The following is a 19,137-nucleotide window of genomic DNA, read 5'->3' on the forward strand; positions in this document are numbered from 1 at the left end:
CACACGCGCTTCGGGTTTCATACATTTCTCGATTGTAATTAATATCCACGATATCCACTCAACACAATAGAAAAAAACACCATCAATAGAACACTGAATTGGCTGGGTGGCGTAGCCCGATTCACTATCCGCCGAATCTTGCAAAATGCCAAACACGAGACAAACCGACGCGCAAATTACGTGCGTTCACAACCATGGCACACTCGGATCTCTCAGCTGCAAGAAATCTGCTGGACAGGACATAAACTGTGAAAAGGCGGGCATCAAGCAGCTTTCTTCTAACAAAGCTGTGGCACCACCAACGAGCTGGGAACCGGCTTCATAGGCTGATGCCATACTGGGAGAGAAGAGAAGCGATTAGAAGAGTTGAGAGGGAAGCGAAGCGTCCGCGTGAAAGCTACCTCAATGAGCGATATATGGAAATCGCTTATACCTGTCATAGTGGAAGCGATGAGAAGAGGCGAGAAGCGGTAGCCAAAGAGGCGAAGCAGATCGTAGAGTGCTTTGCCGCGCGAGATCGCAAAGGATCTCTTCTGTATGTTTGTTGATTTGAGTTTACCTTCGTTCGCAGTTGTGTAAAATGGCTGTGGGTGGAAAGTATTGCGGAAGAGGAAAGCAACATTGTTTATTTTGTTAATTTGGTTAATGAAAACATTAAAAAATGTATTTTGGTTTTAGCTACATATATATGATGTATTTCATAGTAGCGGTACTCATTAAAATTGGGAATATTCTGGTGCAGTCCTTACATTTAGAAACACTTTGAAACACAAAACATGTATTTTGCTGTTACCACAGACAAATGGATGTTGAACTTGTTATTTTAATATCGTTCTCGTATTTAGGATTAGTTCCAAATGATAGATTTTTCACGCATCTGTAATGCGTGTTTGAACCGAATGAAATTGTTGTGTTCAATCGCTTTGATATTTGATTTTACACTGGAGTCGGTTTTTACGCGGGAGATACGTACCGTGTATCTTGAAAAGCCCTTCAACTTCAACGAAAATCGGGTTTGCGCAATTTTTGCTTATGTCCGCATATTAAAACTTCGGGAACAATCCGATAGATAAGGAAATTGTTGTCCAAATTTTTTGTCGGTCGTTGGTGGGAAATGGTTTCCTATTTTTTCTGCGAATTTTTGGGATTTGCGTTTGTTTACGCCGTTTTTCAAGAAGGTTGCCGAGACAAAACGATTTTTGTGGAAGTTGTTTTCATGATGTGCGTATCTCCCGAGAAATCAACTTCAGTGTAGAGGAATGTTGTAAGACGAACATCCATAAATTACGTAACGCTTGAAGGGGGGGGGGTGTTGTCGGCGAAGTGTGACGATCCATGCAAAAATTTCAGATCTTTCATACAAAAGAGGGGGGGGGGTCGTGTTGAAAATTTCCCGTTACGTAATTAATGGATCATCCATAGGAGCAAACGTAAAATAGGAGTAAAACATGGCCCAAAAAGTTTTACCATAGCCACGCCCTACGTCTGTTTGTATGTGGTGATAATCTATCGCTCACATCATAAAATCGGTTTTCAATTGCGACATTCTATAAATCTCCCCAATACTCTTCTCTTTGTGCTAAATATGCTTGGAGAAGCAAAATATTCTACATCTGAGGAAATCCATGTTTTTACACTTGTGTTTGTTGCGAGATCAACACTCCGAAAAACGCTTTCAGTATGTCATAGCTCGCTTTGATCGCTGCTTCACTTCGCTTTGCTTATCACCAACCTCTTCGCTTCGCTTCTCTTCGCTCCCAGTATGTCATCAGCCATAGTGTTCGGCAAGATGCACCAACGCATGATTCGGTGGCAGCCAATCACCGCAAGGACGAGGAAGCTGAGAATAAAATGCCGTTTCTTCAACTATAGCATCATCAACGTGCACTGCCCACACGAAGGGAGACCCGACGACGAGAAAGAAGCGTTCTATGCACAGCTGAAGCAGACATACGATGGATGCCCACTGCGGGATGTCAAAATCGTAGCACAGGTAGGAAGGGAGGAAATGTATAGACCAATCATCGAACCAGATAGTCAGCATACCGCATCGAACGACAACGGCTAACGCTGCATAAATTTTGCAGCCTCCAGCGCAATAATGGTAGTCCGAAGCGTTTTCTCCCTACGCAAGAATATCTTCAAGGCCACATGGAGATCACCTATAAGCAAGAAACGGAAAACCAAATCGACCACGTTCTAATCGACGGAAAATTCTTCTCTGACATCTCAAACGTCCGCGCTTACCGCAGTGCGGATCTTGAATCCGACCACTACCTCGTTGCAGTATTCCTGCGCTCAAAACTCTCGACGGTGTACAACACGCGTCGAAGTCGGACGCCGCGGCTTAACATTGGGCGGCTACAAGACGGTAGACTAGCCCAAGAATACGCGCAGCAGCTGGAAGTGGCACTCCCAACGGAAGAGCAGCCAGGCGCAGCGTCTCTTGAAGATGGCTGGAGAGATATTCGATCCGCCATTATTGGTAGCACCCAGGGTTTGCAGAAATCGCTCTCGAAAGATAATCCATAATCCATAATCCATATATATAAAACTCATGATTGTATGTTTGTATGTATGTTTGTATGTATGTTCCAGCATAACTTCTGAACCCATTTACCGATTTTCACCAAATTTGGAACACACATTCTTTATCTTAAGGAGACGACGATAGGGGGGTTAAGCACGCTCTTTGGAGAAGGGGGAGGGTGTGGGGGGAGGAGTATTGCTTAGTTATCGATCAACTCAGTGTAAGTTCTGAACCCCTTGGCCGATTTCAACCAAATTTGGAACACAAATTCTTCATCTTAAGGAGGGGATGATAGGAGGTTCAGCATGCTGTTTGGAAAAGGGGGTGAAGGGGGGGGGCGTAGGCGTATTGCTTAGTTATCGATCAACTCAGTGTAAATTCTGAACCCCTTGACCGATTTCAACCAAATTTGGAACACAAATTCTTTATCTTGCAGAGGGGACGATAGGGGGGTTGAGCATGCTCTTTGAAAAAGGGGGAGGGTTTGGGGGTAGGGGTATTGCTTAGTTATCGATCAACTCAGTGTAAATTCTGAACCCTTTGGCCGATTTCAACCAAATTTGGAACACAAATTCTTTAGGAGACGATGGTTAGTGATGCTCTTTGGAAAAGAGAGAGGTGTTGGTGGGAGGGGTATTCCTTACTTATAGATCAACTCAGTGTAACTTCTGAACCCCTTTGCCGATTATTGTTTAGTTGTCGATCAATTCAGCATGACTTCTGAACCCATTAATCGATGTCCACCAAATTTGGAGCCCATATTATCTGTCTAAGGAAGACTATATCAGACTGGGTAGAAGTGTCATAGCTGAATGAGAGGGATTATATATTTATTGAAGGAACAGTTTAGTATACCTTTTTATCGCATGGGTAAATTCAAACCAAACACGTAAACACGTAATCTCTACCCAAAGGAAACTATTGTAGAGAGGCTGGAAGGGACTTTTGGAATGGGAGAAGGGGGGAGGGGTGTTATTGAGGTTGGGTATTTTTTAGAAAACTATTTAATTTAAAATTCCTTTTATTTAGTACATCCGAGGTTCTTTGACATTGTACTTTGCTCCGAAAATAAATTGCCCGAATTCCTTGAAAATAGCAAATCGTCGACAATAACATTTTCCCGGTAATAACATTTTTCCAAAAATGAGTTTAACGAAAATGATATTTCCCAAAAATGATACTTCCCGATACACATATCTCAGAATATGACATTTCCCTGAAAATGACATATCCCTGAGTGAAGCAGGCCATTAACATAACACTATTTGGCCTAAGGTCATTCGACATGAAGGACATTTGGAATAATTAAGAACAGCATTAGAAAAATCTTGCATAGAAAGCAAGCATTTGCTGGCTATAAAACAATGATAATTGTTACCCTTCATCGGAATAATGGTATGCCCAGTGAAAATCAATGATTAATGTGTTTCCTTCTGAATGGTGGATGTGATTGCTTCTTTAAAAGTAGGCATTTGCCCGGAATAAGGCAATGGTGGGTGTGATCCCTTCTTTAAAAATATGCGTTTGCCCGGAATATGGCATCGATGGATGTTTTTTCTTCTTGAGAAAAAAAACGTTTGCCCGGAATAAGGCTTTTCAAACCCACGATCCCTTCTTCAAAATTAGTCAATGTTTCCAAAAGCCTTCTTTCAATCAAAAGATAAAGTATGAATAAGTAAACACAATTATGAATAATCATTTTCCAATTGTAAAAAAACTGCAAAGCAAACTGGCAATTCCGAGCAGGCCGGGTACATAAAGCTAGTAAGGAACGATAAAAGAGAGGCAAAAACCTCTTCGAATCATAACAAGCCATGAAAACAAAACTGTCGCACTTGTATACAAGTTGGAAAAACATTGATACGGATAGATGGCCCCCACCGATGAGGTTTGATAAAACGCTTTGTTCTCGCTCATTTCATGTTGAGGACTATATTTTTTTTTCGCACAGCTATTTGAAACAAGTATGCTACCTCACGGTATGCTACCTATCGAGAGTGTATACAGACATGATAAGTGAGAGATTAGGTCATTCTCCTTTGGATTCAAACCCTGGTAGCACCGCAACCGCTGCACTTGGCACGGTGCCCCCGGATCAGAGAAAAGACTGCATCGAGACGAGCCAGCCCTGGGCTGAAAGCCTCGATAATAAAGACAAAAAAAACGACTGGTGTAACGGCGAATGTGAGTAGTTTGTGGAAGAGAAGAATGCAGCATGGGCGATATTGCTGCAACATCGCACCAGGGCGAACGAGGCACGATATAAACGGGCGCGGAACAGACAAAACTCGATTTTCTGGAGTATAAGCGACCGCGCTATTAACGCACGAAAGTTCTATCAGAAGTTAAACCGTTTACGTAAGGGCCACGTGACGCTGCCCGATATGTGTGTGTGTAAGGACCAGGGATTGAATCCTAAAGAGAAAGAGCAAGTCTCTCACTTATCTTCTCTGTATACATATACGATATGTAGCATACCCCGAGAGACTTTTTTCACAAACTGTCATGATAGAGAACTGATTCGGAAGGCGGAAACTATCGTACCCCATGATAAATTTCTTTTGGAAAGCTCCAAATGTGGGGAGCACTGGCTCTGATGATGCATTTTAGCTTGTTCTACACAGCTGTGCAGTAACCAACACGAAAGGAGCGAAAACAAAGCGAGAATCACCATTTTTCTGTGAGGGCTGCCTATCCGATTCTGTTTTGTCGCACTTGTATACAAGTTTGATAAATTTGTTATCATGGCTTGTTACACGCTTAAAGTCATTCACACAATTTTGTTTTTCGTTCACACAAAACGGGCCTATCCTGGAACAACACATATTATGAGTAACTGCCATGTTACTCATTTTAGTGTAATTGACGGTTAACGATTTCCGATGAGTTCATTTTACACAGCGAGAGAGCGGTCGGAATACGGACCTAACCTCAATTATATTTTTTCATGTAAATTGAAAATTATCGCAACATTTTTATACTATTTCAGAGGAGTCCCCATTTGTTTCGACATGACCAAACTAAAGTGTTATGTTTATAGTCGCACATTTTAGTTGTATCGTATCGAAACATAACGAAAATCCACAGAAAAAGTCATTTTCGTTGCGGTGCATGCCGGACGCAACCGCTATCATGGCGATCAAAATGGACTTGACAGTTCGAAGCAAAGTTTCTTACACATATTAAAAGAATAAAAGTCATTACACAGCGACTGTGCATATCTTACACATAATTTTCACACAGATTGCTATTCTCTCGTGTCATCGTCGTCATGTGTGAAAATTATTCATGCGATGTGTAATTTACTTTAAGCGTGTATGATTCGGAACAGTTTTTGCCTCTCTTTTATCGTTGTTCATTATCTATTGAGAGCGATTTCTGCAAACCCTGGTAAGGACATAAACAAAAACCTTTTTACGAAAGAGCGTGAGGTGATCCAAAGGTGGCGATAGCACAACGAAGGGCACCTGAATTGCGACGTGGCAGGTATGGTAATGAACCTGGGAGAACGCGTGCACGACATACGTCTTCCAGCTCCGGATCTCCAGGAAATCCAGGATGAGAACGACCAGCTGAAAAACAACAAAGCCTCTGGGGTTGACCAACTATCAGGAGAGCTGTTTAAACACAGTGGTGAGGCACTGGCTAGAGCGCTTCACCAAGATTTGGGAGGAAGAGCTTTTCCGCAGGAGGGAAGGTGTCGTGTATCCTATTTTCAAAAAAGGGCAATAAACTGAATTGTAGCAACTATCGCGTTATCACATTGCTGAACGCTGCCTACAAGATACTCACCAAAATTTTATGCCGACCGACACCAATTGCAAGAGAGTTCGTGGGGCAGTACCAGACGGGATATTCACCTATTTCAAAGCCGCATATGATACAATCGATCAGGATCAGCTATGGCAGCAAATGCACGAACACGGATTTCCGGATAAACTGACACGGTTGATCAAGGCGACAATGGATCGGGTGATGTGCGTAGTTCGAGTTTCAGGGGCATTCTCGAGTCCCTTTGAAACGCGCAAAGGGTTACGACAAGGTTATGATCTTTCGTGTCTGCTATTCAACATCGCTTTGAAGGGAGTACTACGAAGGGCAGGGATTGACACGAGTGGTACGATTTTTACAAAGTCCGTCCAGTTATTTGGTTTCGCCGATGACATTGATATTATGGCACGTAACTTTGAGAGGATGGAGGAAGCCTACATCAGACTGAAAAGTGCAGCTAAACGGATTGGACTAGTCATCAACACGTCGAAGATGAAGTACATGATAGGAAGAGGCTCAATAGAGGACAACTTAAGCCACTCACCATGAGTTTGTATTGGTGGTGACGAAATCGAGGTGGTTGAAGAATTTGTGTACTTGGGCTCACTGGTAACCTCCGATAACGATACCAGCAGAGAAATTCGGAGACGCATCATGGCAGGAAATCGTACGTACTTCGTAAAACGCTCCGATCGAATAGAGTTCCCTGTCACACCAAACTGACTATCGATGCTCGAGGAGGACCAACGTGCGCTTGGTGGGGTGCAGATGGCGGAAGGTACGCAAAGGAGTCGAATGAACCACGAGTTGCATCAGCTTTTGGAAGAACTATCCATCGTTCACACCGCGAAAATCGGAAGACTGCGGTGGGCTGGGCACGTAGCCAGAATGTTGCACGGTAATTCGGTGGAAATGTTTCTCGACAACGTTCCGACGGGAACGAGAAGGCGAGGTGCTTAATTGTGCAGGTAGATCGATCAAATGGGGGACGATTTGCGGACCTTCCGCAGACTACGTGATTGGCAACGTGCAGTCTTGGACCGAGTTGAGTTGAGATAACTTTAATGCACTGCACAGGCCACTCTGACCTTAGTCTAAAAATTAATAAATAAAATCCTTCAGCTAACAGTATATGAACATTTCGTTTCAAGAGAAATGATTGTTCTGAAAAGCTAGTCGAATCTTCCGAACAGATCCCTTCTGAAGTAAAACTTATACATTGGCATAGCCTCACACAAAGGTGGCTGCTTCAACGAAACACATAAGTAATTTCAACCGCAAAGAGGTTAGCGCCAAGTTGAATGCTTCTTCAATGAGATTGAATCATGGAAAAGGATGCAACAAGGAATCTTCCAAATCGCCGCTAAGACGTTTGTGTTCTTCCATTGATAAGAAAAATAAATAAATGGAATATATGGCCTTTGAGGATTACACCACCTAATATTCAGCATTTCTTACCAAATGGCATGATTTCGCCCGGTTGGATATTGCGTATCACCATCTACAATTTCATCATGGTATAAGTTCGCGCATATAGGGTAATTGTTCCTTTATCAATAACGAGGAAGGGTCCTTTGGTCGAAAAGGCAGTCTGGCTAGACTGGCCGTTTGGCAGAGTCATTTGGCCGAAAAATAGTGAATGTGAAAGTGTGACGTGATCAATGCTAAATGAGACGTATAGCTTCTCAGATATCACTCATCATTTATCTTTTCTCACTGTGAAAAGTAAGCAAGTACGAAGTGTGAAGTGAGAAAGACGTCGTAGAAGTAAGACATCTAACTTATCAATGCTTACTATCCATTTCTCACTTATCGTTTCACACTGCTCACTTTTCCCAGTAAAATGTTAGAAATAAGTAGTGGGAGGTGAGCAGTGAGACGTAACAGCAGATATCGAACTCTCACCTTCTTTGTAACGTCCTTCCTTATATTTGCGCACAAATCAAGCAAATGAATCTAAACTGTTCTGTATGCGCTTTTCTCGCTTCAAAAAATCACTGCGAATAAAAAAGTTCACCCCATTGAGGAATTCGAATCCACTGTTCTATTTTCATCGCACTATTCATTGCCGCACTGTATTTTTGAACTGTTGACTTCTTACCGACTCGATGTTCTGCGCGCCGCGAAACGAGCTAACTATCGAAAAATTTGACAGCAAGAACGGATTGACTAGTAGAATATAATGAACCAACCAAGACAAGCGAAAACAACGACTTTTTTTTACGAAAAATCAGAAGGGTTAATGTTCAAGACACGACCGCTCGACGAAAACGACATAAAACCTCTTAAGATCTGTCTCATTTGTAGAATTAAATTTAAAAGTGACAGTTCGAAAATTTAAAAAGTCACCCGGTCATAAGAATGGCTTATGCTAGTCAGCAATTCCAATAGGACATCAATGAAATATGATTCGATGTCTGTCAAAAGTAATCTTGCTCTGCGGTCAGGGTTTTTTGATAACTATTTAAATGTCACTTTTAAGTTTAATTTCAGTTTAATTCTCCACCAAATGAAACAGAGCTTAGTGCAATAAAAAACCGTAAATACCAAATATTAGGTTGTATACATTACACAATCGCAAATTTTAACCAAAAATTATGTCAAGTGTTAAATGTTCATGTTGAGCTTGAGCTTGAGCTTGATTGACTGCTCGTAGTAGCTACTCCATTATGACCAGATCAGCTGTTCTTGCACAGGGAACCAACAGATGTTTGCTTGGGACTAGCACACATCTTCAATGTACAAGTACTGGTGATCTCATTTGTTAGGTCATACTGGCGCCTGCCACGTCAGAATGCAAGTCAATGTAGGGAAGGGGGAGGAAATGATGATGCAATCACTCGCCCACTGCAAGCCGAATATACCTCTGCACTTGTCACGAGTTCATGCGGAATTTGTTGGAATTTCTGGGTTAGGTTGGAGAGGCAGAGGTCCGTCTTGGTTAACGAGCTGCCAATGTGATAGGTAGGAGAAGGTAACTGATGGAATTTCTAATTGGATGTAGGAAACGAGCTCTATAGTTCATTTCCAATTCTAGCAGATTACTGTTAGAATACTCAAGTTGAAGGTATAGGAATAGTAATGGAAACGGTATGGAAGTCCATTTCCAGTTCTAGCGATTGCTAGAACATGAGAAATAAAGAGAAAGATACACAGTAGGAGCATGGAACGGACCTGGGATTGAACCCACGACCTCCTGCGTATGAGGCAGAAGCAGTAGCCATATGACTACCAAGCCCGCTAGTCAAGTGTTAAATGTTCATGTTATACATAAACAGATCGTAATCTGTTCTTAGCATAAACATATTTTTCAACAACCACCGACAGCCATGCTACCGGCAACAGGGATTGAACTTATCATTTCATTATCATTTAGTATTCGCCAAGTACTGCAGAAATGCCGCGAATACAACGTGCCCACACATCATCTATTCATCGACTTCAAAGCCGCATATGATACAATCGATCGGGACCAGCTATGGCAGCTAATGCACGAACACGGTTTTCCGGATAAACTGACACGGTTGATCAAAGCGACGATGGATCGGGTGATGTGCGTAGTTCGAGTTTCAGGGGCATTCTCGAGTCCCTTCGAAACCCGCAGAGGGTTACGGCAAGGTGATGGTCTTTCGTGTTTGCTATTCAACATCGCTTTGGAAGGTGTAATACGAAGAGCAGGGATTAACACGAGTGGTACAATTTTCAATAAGTCCGTCCAGCTATTTGGTTTCGCCGACGACATAGATATTATGGCACGTAACTTTGAGAAGATGGAGGAAGCCTACATCAGACTGAAGAGGGAAGCTACGCGGATCGGACTAGTCATCAACACGTCGAAGACGAAGTACATGATAGGAAGAGGTTCAAGAGAAGACAATGTGAGCCACCCACCGCGAGTTTGCATCGGTGGTGACGAAATCGAGGTGGTAGAAGAATTTGTGTACTTGGGCTCACTGGTGAATGCCGAAAATGACACCAGCAGAGAAATTCGGAGACGCATAGTGGCTGGAAATCGTACGTACTTTGGACTCCGCAAGACGCTCCGATCGAATAGAGTTCGCCGCCGTACCAAACTGAAAATCTACAAAACGCTAATTAGACCGGTAGTCCTCTACGGACACGAGACCTGGACGATGCTCGTGGAGGACCAACGCGCACTTGGAGTTTTCGAAAGGAAAGTGCTGCGTACCATCTATGGTGGGGTGCAGATGGCGGACGGTACGTGGAGGAGGCGAATGAACCACGAATTGCATCAGCTGTTGGGAGAACCATCCATCGTTCACACCGCGAAAATCGGACGACTGCGATGGGCCGGGCACGTAGCCAGAATGTCGGACAGTAACCCGGTGAAAATGGTTCTCGACAACGATCCGACGGGCACAAGAAGGCGAGGTGCGCAGCGGGCAAGGTGGATCGATCAGGTGGAAGATGACTTGCGGACCCTCCGTAGACTGCGTGGTTGGCGACGTGTAGCCATGGACCGAGCCGAATGGAGAAGACTCTTATATACCGCACAGGCCACTTCGGCCTTAGTCTGAATAAATCAAATCAATAGTATTCAGCCAATAACTCATTCCAGAGGCGGAATTCCGAAAAGTGTTGTATGGCGGACTTCTAGCACTGATTCCCCTCTACAACTTTGTCTAAGGGTGCATTGCTCTATGTCTAATATTAACAGCGTGAAACGCTAAGAACACTCAATATACTAAATGATAATAAGTGTTATTATCATCTTCTATATAATAAAAATGAGTTGAGATTTCCTTCCTGACGATTTAACTCGCGAACGGGTTGACCGATTTGCAAGATTTTTTCCCTAATCGATTCGTTTTGAGGTTCACAAGGTTTGTATATACAAACAGTTGGAGAATTTATCGGGGAAATGTAAAAAATCATTAGAACACAATTTTGGGTCAGCTGTTGAGAAAAACAAAACAAAAGCAAAACAATTGATCTAGAGTGCGGTGCTGCCAATAATTCATTGTGACATTTGCAACACCCGGGCAAAGCTGGGTTTCTTTCGCTAGTTTAGTATATAAAATGATACTAGCGTTTCCCGCGGTGAATATTAGACATAGAGCAATAAACCCTTAGACAATGTTGTAGAGGGGAATCAACGCTAGAAGTCTGCCATACAACACTTTTTGGAATTTCGCCTCTGAAATGAGTTATTGGCTGAATACTAAATGATAATGAAATGATAAGTTCAATCCCTGACCGGCAAAGACCTCGTCTTAAGTTAATTCAGAAAGCCTCTGTCCCGCTCGCGTTTGCGGTTTTGTAGGATATCATCGTGCGTTCGTCATTATTATCGGCAGTTCTCAAAAGAACTTGCTTAAAAATCTTAGTAAAGTAGGTGTGTCGACAGCGCGTGAATAATGAGAGAAAATTGCACTTCCACTATTCTGCTGTTAGACGCTATCTTTATGAATGACTTTTTGTAGAACCCGTCCGATCTAGCTCAGGTTTGTATTTTTTGTGTTCAAACTGAGCTCATCGCCGCACTCTAGATCAACTTCAGTGCAAGCATGATTGTTTTCTCCTCAACACACCAGACCATTGTATTTGTATGATTAGATTAAATATCCTGCTTTCCAAACAACATTTTCCGCTTTTCCATATATACAAACACAGCGGATTCTAGAACGAATCCATTAGAGAGGAAATCTTGTAAATCGGTCAACCCGTTCGTGAGTTAAATTGTCTCAACAGAATTGCAATCTCATTTTTATATTATGAATAATTTCCTGCAGCAACTACCCGTCGACGGCCGCCACTGGACAAAATTCCTTTCAAGGCCCCTTTTCAGCCACTAACAGCAGCAAAACGAAAGTAAGAATATCGCAAGAAAATTTCACTTGTGCGACAATTTTCAATACGGCAAACAAAACCTTCTTTTTTATAAAATAATGGTCCTGAAAACGCTTGGTACGCCATTCACTATCAGTATGCGAGAAAATTTCGCTTTAGTACTGCTTCCACTGACGACGAGATTTCTGCCGAAACCACCAACGACGGCCATCATTGTTGGATGAGTTTTAAAATCTGGATGGTGTTCTGACGACGGCCCCACGATTATTAACAGCAAACCGGATCTCTAGCAAGCAACCGTCAATTACGCGAGAGAGCAGCACTGATGTCGATACTGGGACCGCTCGAAAGAATCTCTAACTAACTGGCTCGCGGGCGCTGGTTGCCGGTTGCGATGCTGGGATAGCGTTGGACCGCTCTCTGCGAAATTTCGAACGAAAAGGTTCGCGCGCGTGGGTAAGCTCATTACCTCCGCTTCTTTGTTATTCGTAATGCGTGCACTTCAAATTTGCACCCATAACGGTAAGCAAAAAGGCGAGGCTAATGGGATCTCTATATTGAATACAGAATACAGCATCAGTGGCAGTCATCTGAGCCTGTTGGACCAGCGGGTCCCCACATCGGCCTTGGTGGTGCTCGTCGTATTGCTGCAGCATCTTCATCGCGTGGCCTTCATCAGCAGTATTCAAGTGAACATTTCTGTAAATCGTGGTGAAGCATCGAGTGCCCATCCGCCACAATCGTCAGCGGATGTTTATCGAGCCGAAAAAGCCGGTCTTTTTCAGGATCAGCATTTTAAATAGAAGAAAATGGATGTGTAACGAATATTCTTTATACAGGAACATACCATTTGATGACAATTATAGTAGCACCAGTGATGGCCGTCGAAGGAAGCTTCTACAGTGAATCACCATGAGATTGTGCTTAGTAATGTGAAAATTTCTCTAAGAAAAAATTGAGATAAAAAGTGAAATATTCCGGAAAGATTCGGACACTCGGTTGGTAGTGGCTGTTAGCAGTTGTAAATGCTCAACAAGGTCCCAAGATGCATAAATAGGTTTTTCCCAGAACCCCCATTTGAAACGGAAGAGTTGATTTGAGCCGTGTTTTATTTGAAATGACATACAGCTAAATGACAATGATTGTGTCGATATCGGTCACAATTAACAGCATCAGTCGTCGACGGTGATTGCTGCAGACAATTTTTTCGCCGTTTCTTAGCGTTATAGAGGTAGAAAGTCAAATTTTCTCGCTAGATTCGGATAATCGTTTGGATGCTGACATTTGGATAATTGAAAACTGGACAAACATTTTCTGATGAACCTACTTTATTGGATATAAGAAAGCTGCTCTTCGGGGACGAGCCAGCCTAGGGCTGAAAGTCTCTTATCAAAGACAATAACAAAAAAGCTGTGTTTTCTCGAGCGCGATTCACTCAGTTAATGATTGAAAGTGAAAATTTCTATCAGACGTTTGGTTTTCAATATAGAGAATATGTCTAGTTAGTAGTTGTAAATTCTCAACAAGGTTTCAAAAAAGCGTAAATCGGTTTTTCTCAAAGCCCTTATTTGAAACAGAAAAGAGAGGTTTCAAGACGAAATCAGTGATGGCCGTCGGCGAAGGATAGGGTAGAAAATTTATAAGCACTGCAGTCATAGTAAGTGAATTTTCCACTTCAGATTCAGAGAATCGTTTGATTGCTCTCAGTGGTTGTGACATTTTGAACTTGATTGGAGACGAATTTTCTTTAATTGAAAGTGGCGATTAAGGCGTCGGTAGTGGTCCCAGCAGCATCAGATCGCTATTGTCTGTAGCCATTCAGCAGTATAAAGGGAAATCTTTTTGCAAATTAAAATACGGCAAATCAAACCCTCTTCTTTTGACAAACGACCGATTTTTGAAATTGTGCACTTTGCAATTACTAACAGCATGCGAGCAACAATTTCACTTGAGTGCAGTTTCTAAAGACGACCACCGCCATTATTGGATGAATTTTCACTCAATTTTCACATTCAAATTCACTTCTGTATGGCCGCCGGCTGGTACAAGCTCCGAACAATATAGACCGTAAATAATGCGCTGCTGCTGCCACAACCCGCATAGACGCCGCCGAAGCAAACATTCTTCTTCCACCACCGAGCCGTTGTTACTGGGACCGCTGCAAGACGCCCACGCCCCCGCGGAGCGGTCTGCTTGTCATGAAATCTCGCACAAAATTGACGCAATACAATCATTCTGTATACTCACATTTTGAATCACACCGTTTAAATCACCATTGCAATAACTTAGATTAGTATTCATCTTTGAACTACGTATTTAATATGTGCAAGATATTGCGAAGAATGTTTGCAATTTATGAAAATGTCCGGCTTCTGCTTGATTCAAACCTCGGACACCGGCGGGGTTTGATTCATATTTCGGACACAAAGATTCAAACTTTGGACACCTGATTACACAGTACCGGGAACAATAAATGAAAACAATCCTCACTGCACAGCCCAGTCTGTCTTTTAATCATTTCGCTGCATTGTTTTACCATGTCTTATTAGAATGTAACTATACTAGCTAAAACTATTAGTCCTTTCGACCCAGCTTGACGAAACATTTCGATGAAATATTTTATAAAATTTCCCATACGAATTGACGCTTCCGAAGTTAGAGTGTGTCCGAAATTTGATTATCTACGGTACCTTACATCAATATGATGTCCGTGTTGTGGTGCATGAACCGGATTAGTTGGTTCTATTTTTTTACCGGGCGTGAAAAAATTGAAATTTTCAATAGTTTGACGTTAATAATCAATAGTTTGAATACAATTAGCGAATTGGTGGAAATTTTGCGAATTGATTGATATAAAAATCTTAAAAATCCATCTACACAGATTAACATATGTTGTGATTTTAAATGTATTTTCATGCAAATATTTGAAGCATGAAAATAAACGTAACATTCAATCGATCTTACTGTTCGTACTATTCGAATTAAATTGAAACTGTGCTTGCTTGTAAAATCCATTCAAATTCAATCGAATGTCAAATGTTTATTCGTTCATTGGGATTGGCTGCAATTTCACACGTCGATGAATTTTCAAAGCTATTTTCTGTGTATAGAACAAAGGCACTAAATATTAACGTTTGAAATCTTACATGATTTCATGACGGTCCCCAATTTTGAAATTTTAATTTTGCACCCTGAATCCGAGTACTCCCCTTAGACGTAGTTTATGTCAAAACCATAGGGAAAAGCTTCATCGATAATGTCAATGAATATTGAATATTGAATCAATGGAGATCTTTCAAGGCGGCCCTTTGCACCACCGGAGGTGCACAGGATCCATACGTAAGTAAGTAAGATCAATGGCTCCGACCCATAATGAACCCTTCGTGCAAAACGTTCCAGATAAACATATGCAACTTTAGTAATCTGTAAATCTGCCACCCATGCGATTACCTCGACTCTCGAGTATTGTTATCCGTCTATATGTTACGTCCGTTTCAGCTAGATACCACCACCAACTGGCAGCGCTTGAATGAAGAATATCTCACCGGACTACAGCTGGGAAACATACCTTATCGATTATAATTAGTTTTATTTTGCGCTGCTATAGAAAAAACGCTTACCTGTTTGGTCGCCAGCCTTGCATCCCGCGAGTACAGCCGCAACTCCCAGTTAGCTCCGGTGCTCGAGCTATCCAAATTCTCAACCAGCTGCTTCAACGCGTTGAACTGATTCGACGGAAACTGGTACGCCAGCGTTAGATGCAGCGACTTGACATGCGGTTCCAACGATATTGCTGAAAAGATATCCAGTTACAGAACTAATGGCTGAGAGATGGTTCGTTCCAGTGACATGCAAAATTAATGCGATTCATTGAGGTCGAAAAATGTGGTTAGAAGCACCAATTTTGAGAAATAATTCTGAGATTATACAAAATAGAAGAAACAAAAACAAACTTATACTAACAGAATTTTCATTGTTTTCGGGTCTACGCGGTGAGACTAAAAGTAGGAGGTTGAGCACTAGTCTAGGAAGTATGGAAGACGAAATCATACAGAATGGAGTCCTATAAGAAGTAAAAGAAATGAAGAATAATTGAGGTGTGAATCCATCACCGGTCGGTTAAATGCTTACATCGGCTGCTACGCGGAATACAACGGGCTGATGTTACTCCCCCGCACCATGGGAAACAGGTAACTAGCGCATCTAGCTGTTCGTAGGTGTCGCTGATTACTGAGAGCGATAAGAATGAGTTGAGGTCGTAAGGGTTGAAAGAATACATTTTACAGTAGTTATGAAGATGTTATTAAATGTCCCTTTTAAATGATTATAAACTTTGTGAAGATATTTACCTTACGGTTTGGGAAATAGTTAGTTATTTAACAGTGATTTAGAGTGGGTATGTAGCAAAAAAGTACGCACTTGAATTAAATGAAAAAATGATACCTAAGCCATGCAGATTTTGTGTTCATGTTCGGGAGTTTAGAAGTGTGTCAAAATCTTTAGTAAAAAGTATAGGAGGTATTGGTTTAATTTTAGAGATCACTAATACTAATAGGTAAATATTTTCACTCACAAATATGATAAATTGATTTTTTTGCATTACACTGGGGTCAATTTTAACTCGGATAAAATTAATAAATTTCTCGGTTTACCTAATTTTTCCAAACTGATTTTCGTTCAATGTTTTGTGACGTTGTTAACTCATTTTTTCATAAATGCGATGGCAAGAAATAACCAGACAAAAATTGCGTAAAAAGCGACCCAAGTGTATAAAATCCCCACTATTAAAGACCTTTGACAATAACTGTTAACCCTTTACCATTTAATTGAACATTCAATTGTAAAATGTTAATATTAAAGTTGAGATGAATTCAACTTCATTCAAACATTAATCCTTTTATCTGTTACTACCAAGAATCCCACCCATCAAAGATTGATCTACTAGTATGAACTATTAATTCCTCTTGCGGAACACATTACTTACTCGAATGGGATACTTCCTTGACGTACTGCAAAGCCAAACGCTTCAAATAATTTGCATCATCTTCCACAACGAAGAAGCCCATAAAGTTCGGACTGGTGTACAACTCCAAGTTGATTGGTCGATCAATATGCGCCCCCGGTAGCGTCATCAGTTCCTTCAACGCTTTCGACAGCTGCGGAGCGCACTCGTCCGGTGCCTTGAAGAACGACACCAGCGTGATGTGGGGCGTAAAGTTGTGCGCCCCGTTCCAGCCGCACAGCTCTCGCGATTGGGTCCAAAAGTTCTCCAACTGCTGCAGAAAGGGACCGGTCGGGCAGGCGTACAGGATGTACTCCCGTGGCGCGCACTCGTCCAGCGACGGGTCGTTGACGTGGGCCAACAACCAATCGGAGGCCAGCTGCACGCCACGATTTCCAGTCGCTGCCAGAGCCTTCTCCCTGAAGGGTATCGAAAAGTAGGAAAAGAGGTCAGACTTTCACTCTCACCGTGTGGTACCAATCATCCTCGTCACACTACATTGGAGCACTTACGCCCTATGCTTCGGGAAGCCCATCTGGAGCAGAATCTGCAGCGGGGTGAGATGCTGCTTGGAGATTTTCGTGGGTGTAGGATTTTTTCGAGGTGGCAGAGCCGCCATTTCCGCTCGAGGCACACAAAACGAAACTGAGCAGCTCTAGATGATGGCTGCGACTACGTCGCGTCGTCGTCGTCGTCGACGACGACGGTGGAAATTTGATCTGAACTGTATCTAGACGGTGGTGAGCGGTTGCATTCGTCAATGCAACGTTGAACTTGTATTTTGCGTAGCGATATAATTTACATTCGATTCGGATATGGGATGCAAACCTCCAGCCAACCGTAAGTGCTGCGTATTTATAATTATTGCTCGGTACACTTTGCTTCTATATCTATCGAGTTAGCTTGTGGGTAGTTTTTATTTTTGTTTTTGACGTTTGACACGCATACAAAATATAAGAAGCGAGGAGTGTGATACAGGAGCAATGGATGTGGTGGTATTTTGTTTTGCTTTGAGCATTCAGTTCCGTACACACTAGCCATGTGCTCGCTCGATGGCTGTTCAATGCTGTAGCGATCTAGAGCACTTATTCCAGTTTGAAATCAGTTGCAGATAGCAAGGCGGAACTCTTCTATTTTTATTGAATTGATATTCTCTGAAATCTGAGAAATTTTTAACTACTTTCATTATTGTTTTAATATTAAGTTTACAATACAACTAGGTTTGATTTTGAAATCATATTTGTTTTCTACAGTGCCAAGAGAAGGAATAAAAATTCAAAAATGAATAAAAAGAATCCAAAACATGAGCAGATCACTTAAAGCAGAAGGGTATTAAATAATAATTAATAATAATAAATTTTATATAAAATGAGGGGACTCAGGGAATGTAAAACTGAACCATTGCCAATGACAAAAATATTGTCTTTTCTTGTAAATGTCAGGACAAACTCAAATCGCAACAAAATAGGACAATGATTGTTTGCCGCGTATTTGGAAAATTTACCGGTTTTTGATGATTTTGACGATTAAAAAATGGTTGTCAATATTTAGACTTAAAAATTGCCATCTGTTGACATGATTTCAGTTAAGCTTTTGAAATATAGAAATTATCACAGTTTGAAAAGTTCGCAAAACTCCCCGGTAACCAATTCTTACAATTTAAAAATCCCAAAAAAATTAACATTTTCCCGAAAATAACATATTCCCGATAATAACATTTCCCGCTAGTATCATATCCTTGAAAACATTTCTCCGGAAATGAGATTTCGCTATGAAGATTTTTGTGTAACAGAATCTCTCAATCCATTGTGGAAAAATGAAGCGTTCCACACTGCAATTGAATACTCGTTATTCATACATGAACAACAAAGACCCAACGACTGTGGGTATGATGATGTTTTTGATTACAATTTAGCGAATTATGAAAATATTCGAGATAGGTTAAGCAGTGTAAACTGGCAAATAGTTTTAAGAAATAAAGAAAATGTCGAAGCATTTGTTAACACTTTTTACAGATTATTAT

General features: G+C 41.6%; 1 protein-coding gene across 2 annotated transcripts in view; it reads right to left on the bottom strand.

Moving 5' to 3' along the window:
* Positions 1 to 18,046, bottom strand: part of LOC134225135 (ecdysteroid-phosphate phosphatase) — a 28,327-nt gene extending 10,281 nt beyond the window's left edge. The window contains exons 1-4 of one of the 2 annotated variants that reach the window (XM_062704962.1): positions 17,627 to 18,046; positions 17,097 to 17,533; positions 16,244 to 16,342; positions 15,733 to 15,905 (exon numbers count right to left, since the gene is read on the bottom strand). In XM_062704962.1, the coding sequence (XP_062560946.1) occupies positions 15,733 to 15,905; positions 16,244 to 16,342; positions 17,097 to 17,533; positions 17,627 to 17,733 (816 nt within the window). In that variant the 5' untranslated portion in view covers positions 17,734 to 18,046. The remainder of the gene's footprint in view (positions 1 to 15,732; positions 15,906 to 16,243; positions 16,343 to 17,096; positions 17,534 to 17,626) is intronic. The other variant, XM_062704972.1, reaches the window with a different exon arrangement.
* Positions 18,047 to 19,137: the final 1,091 nt, after the last annotated feature.

The sequence above is a fragment of the Armigeres subalbatus genome, chromosome 1 (assembly GCF_024139115.2).
Source record: "Armigeres subalbatus isolate Guangzhou_Male chromosome 1, GZ_Asu_2, whole genome shotgun sequence".
In the NCBI taxonomy this organism is placed as follows: Eukaryota; Metazoa; Arthropoda; class Insecta; order Diptera; family Culicidae; genus Armigeres; species Armigeres subalbatus.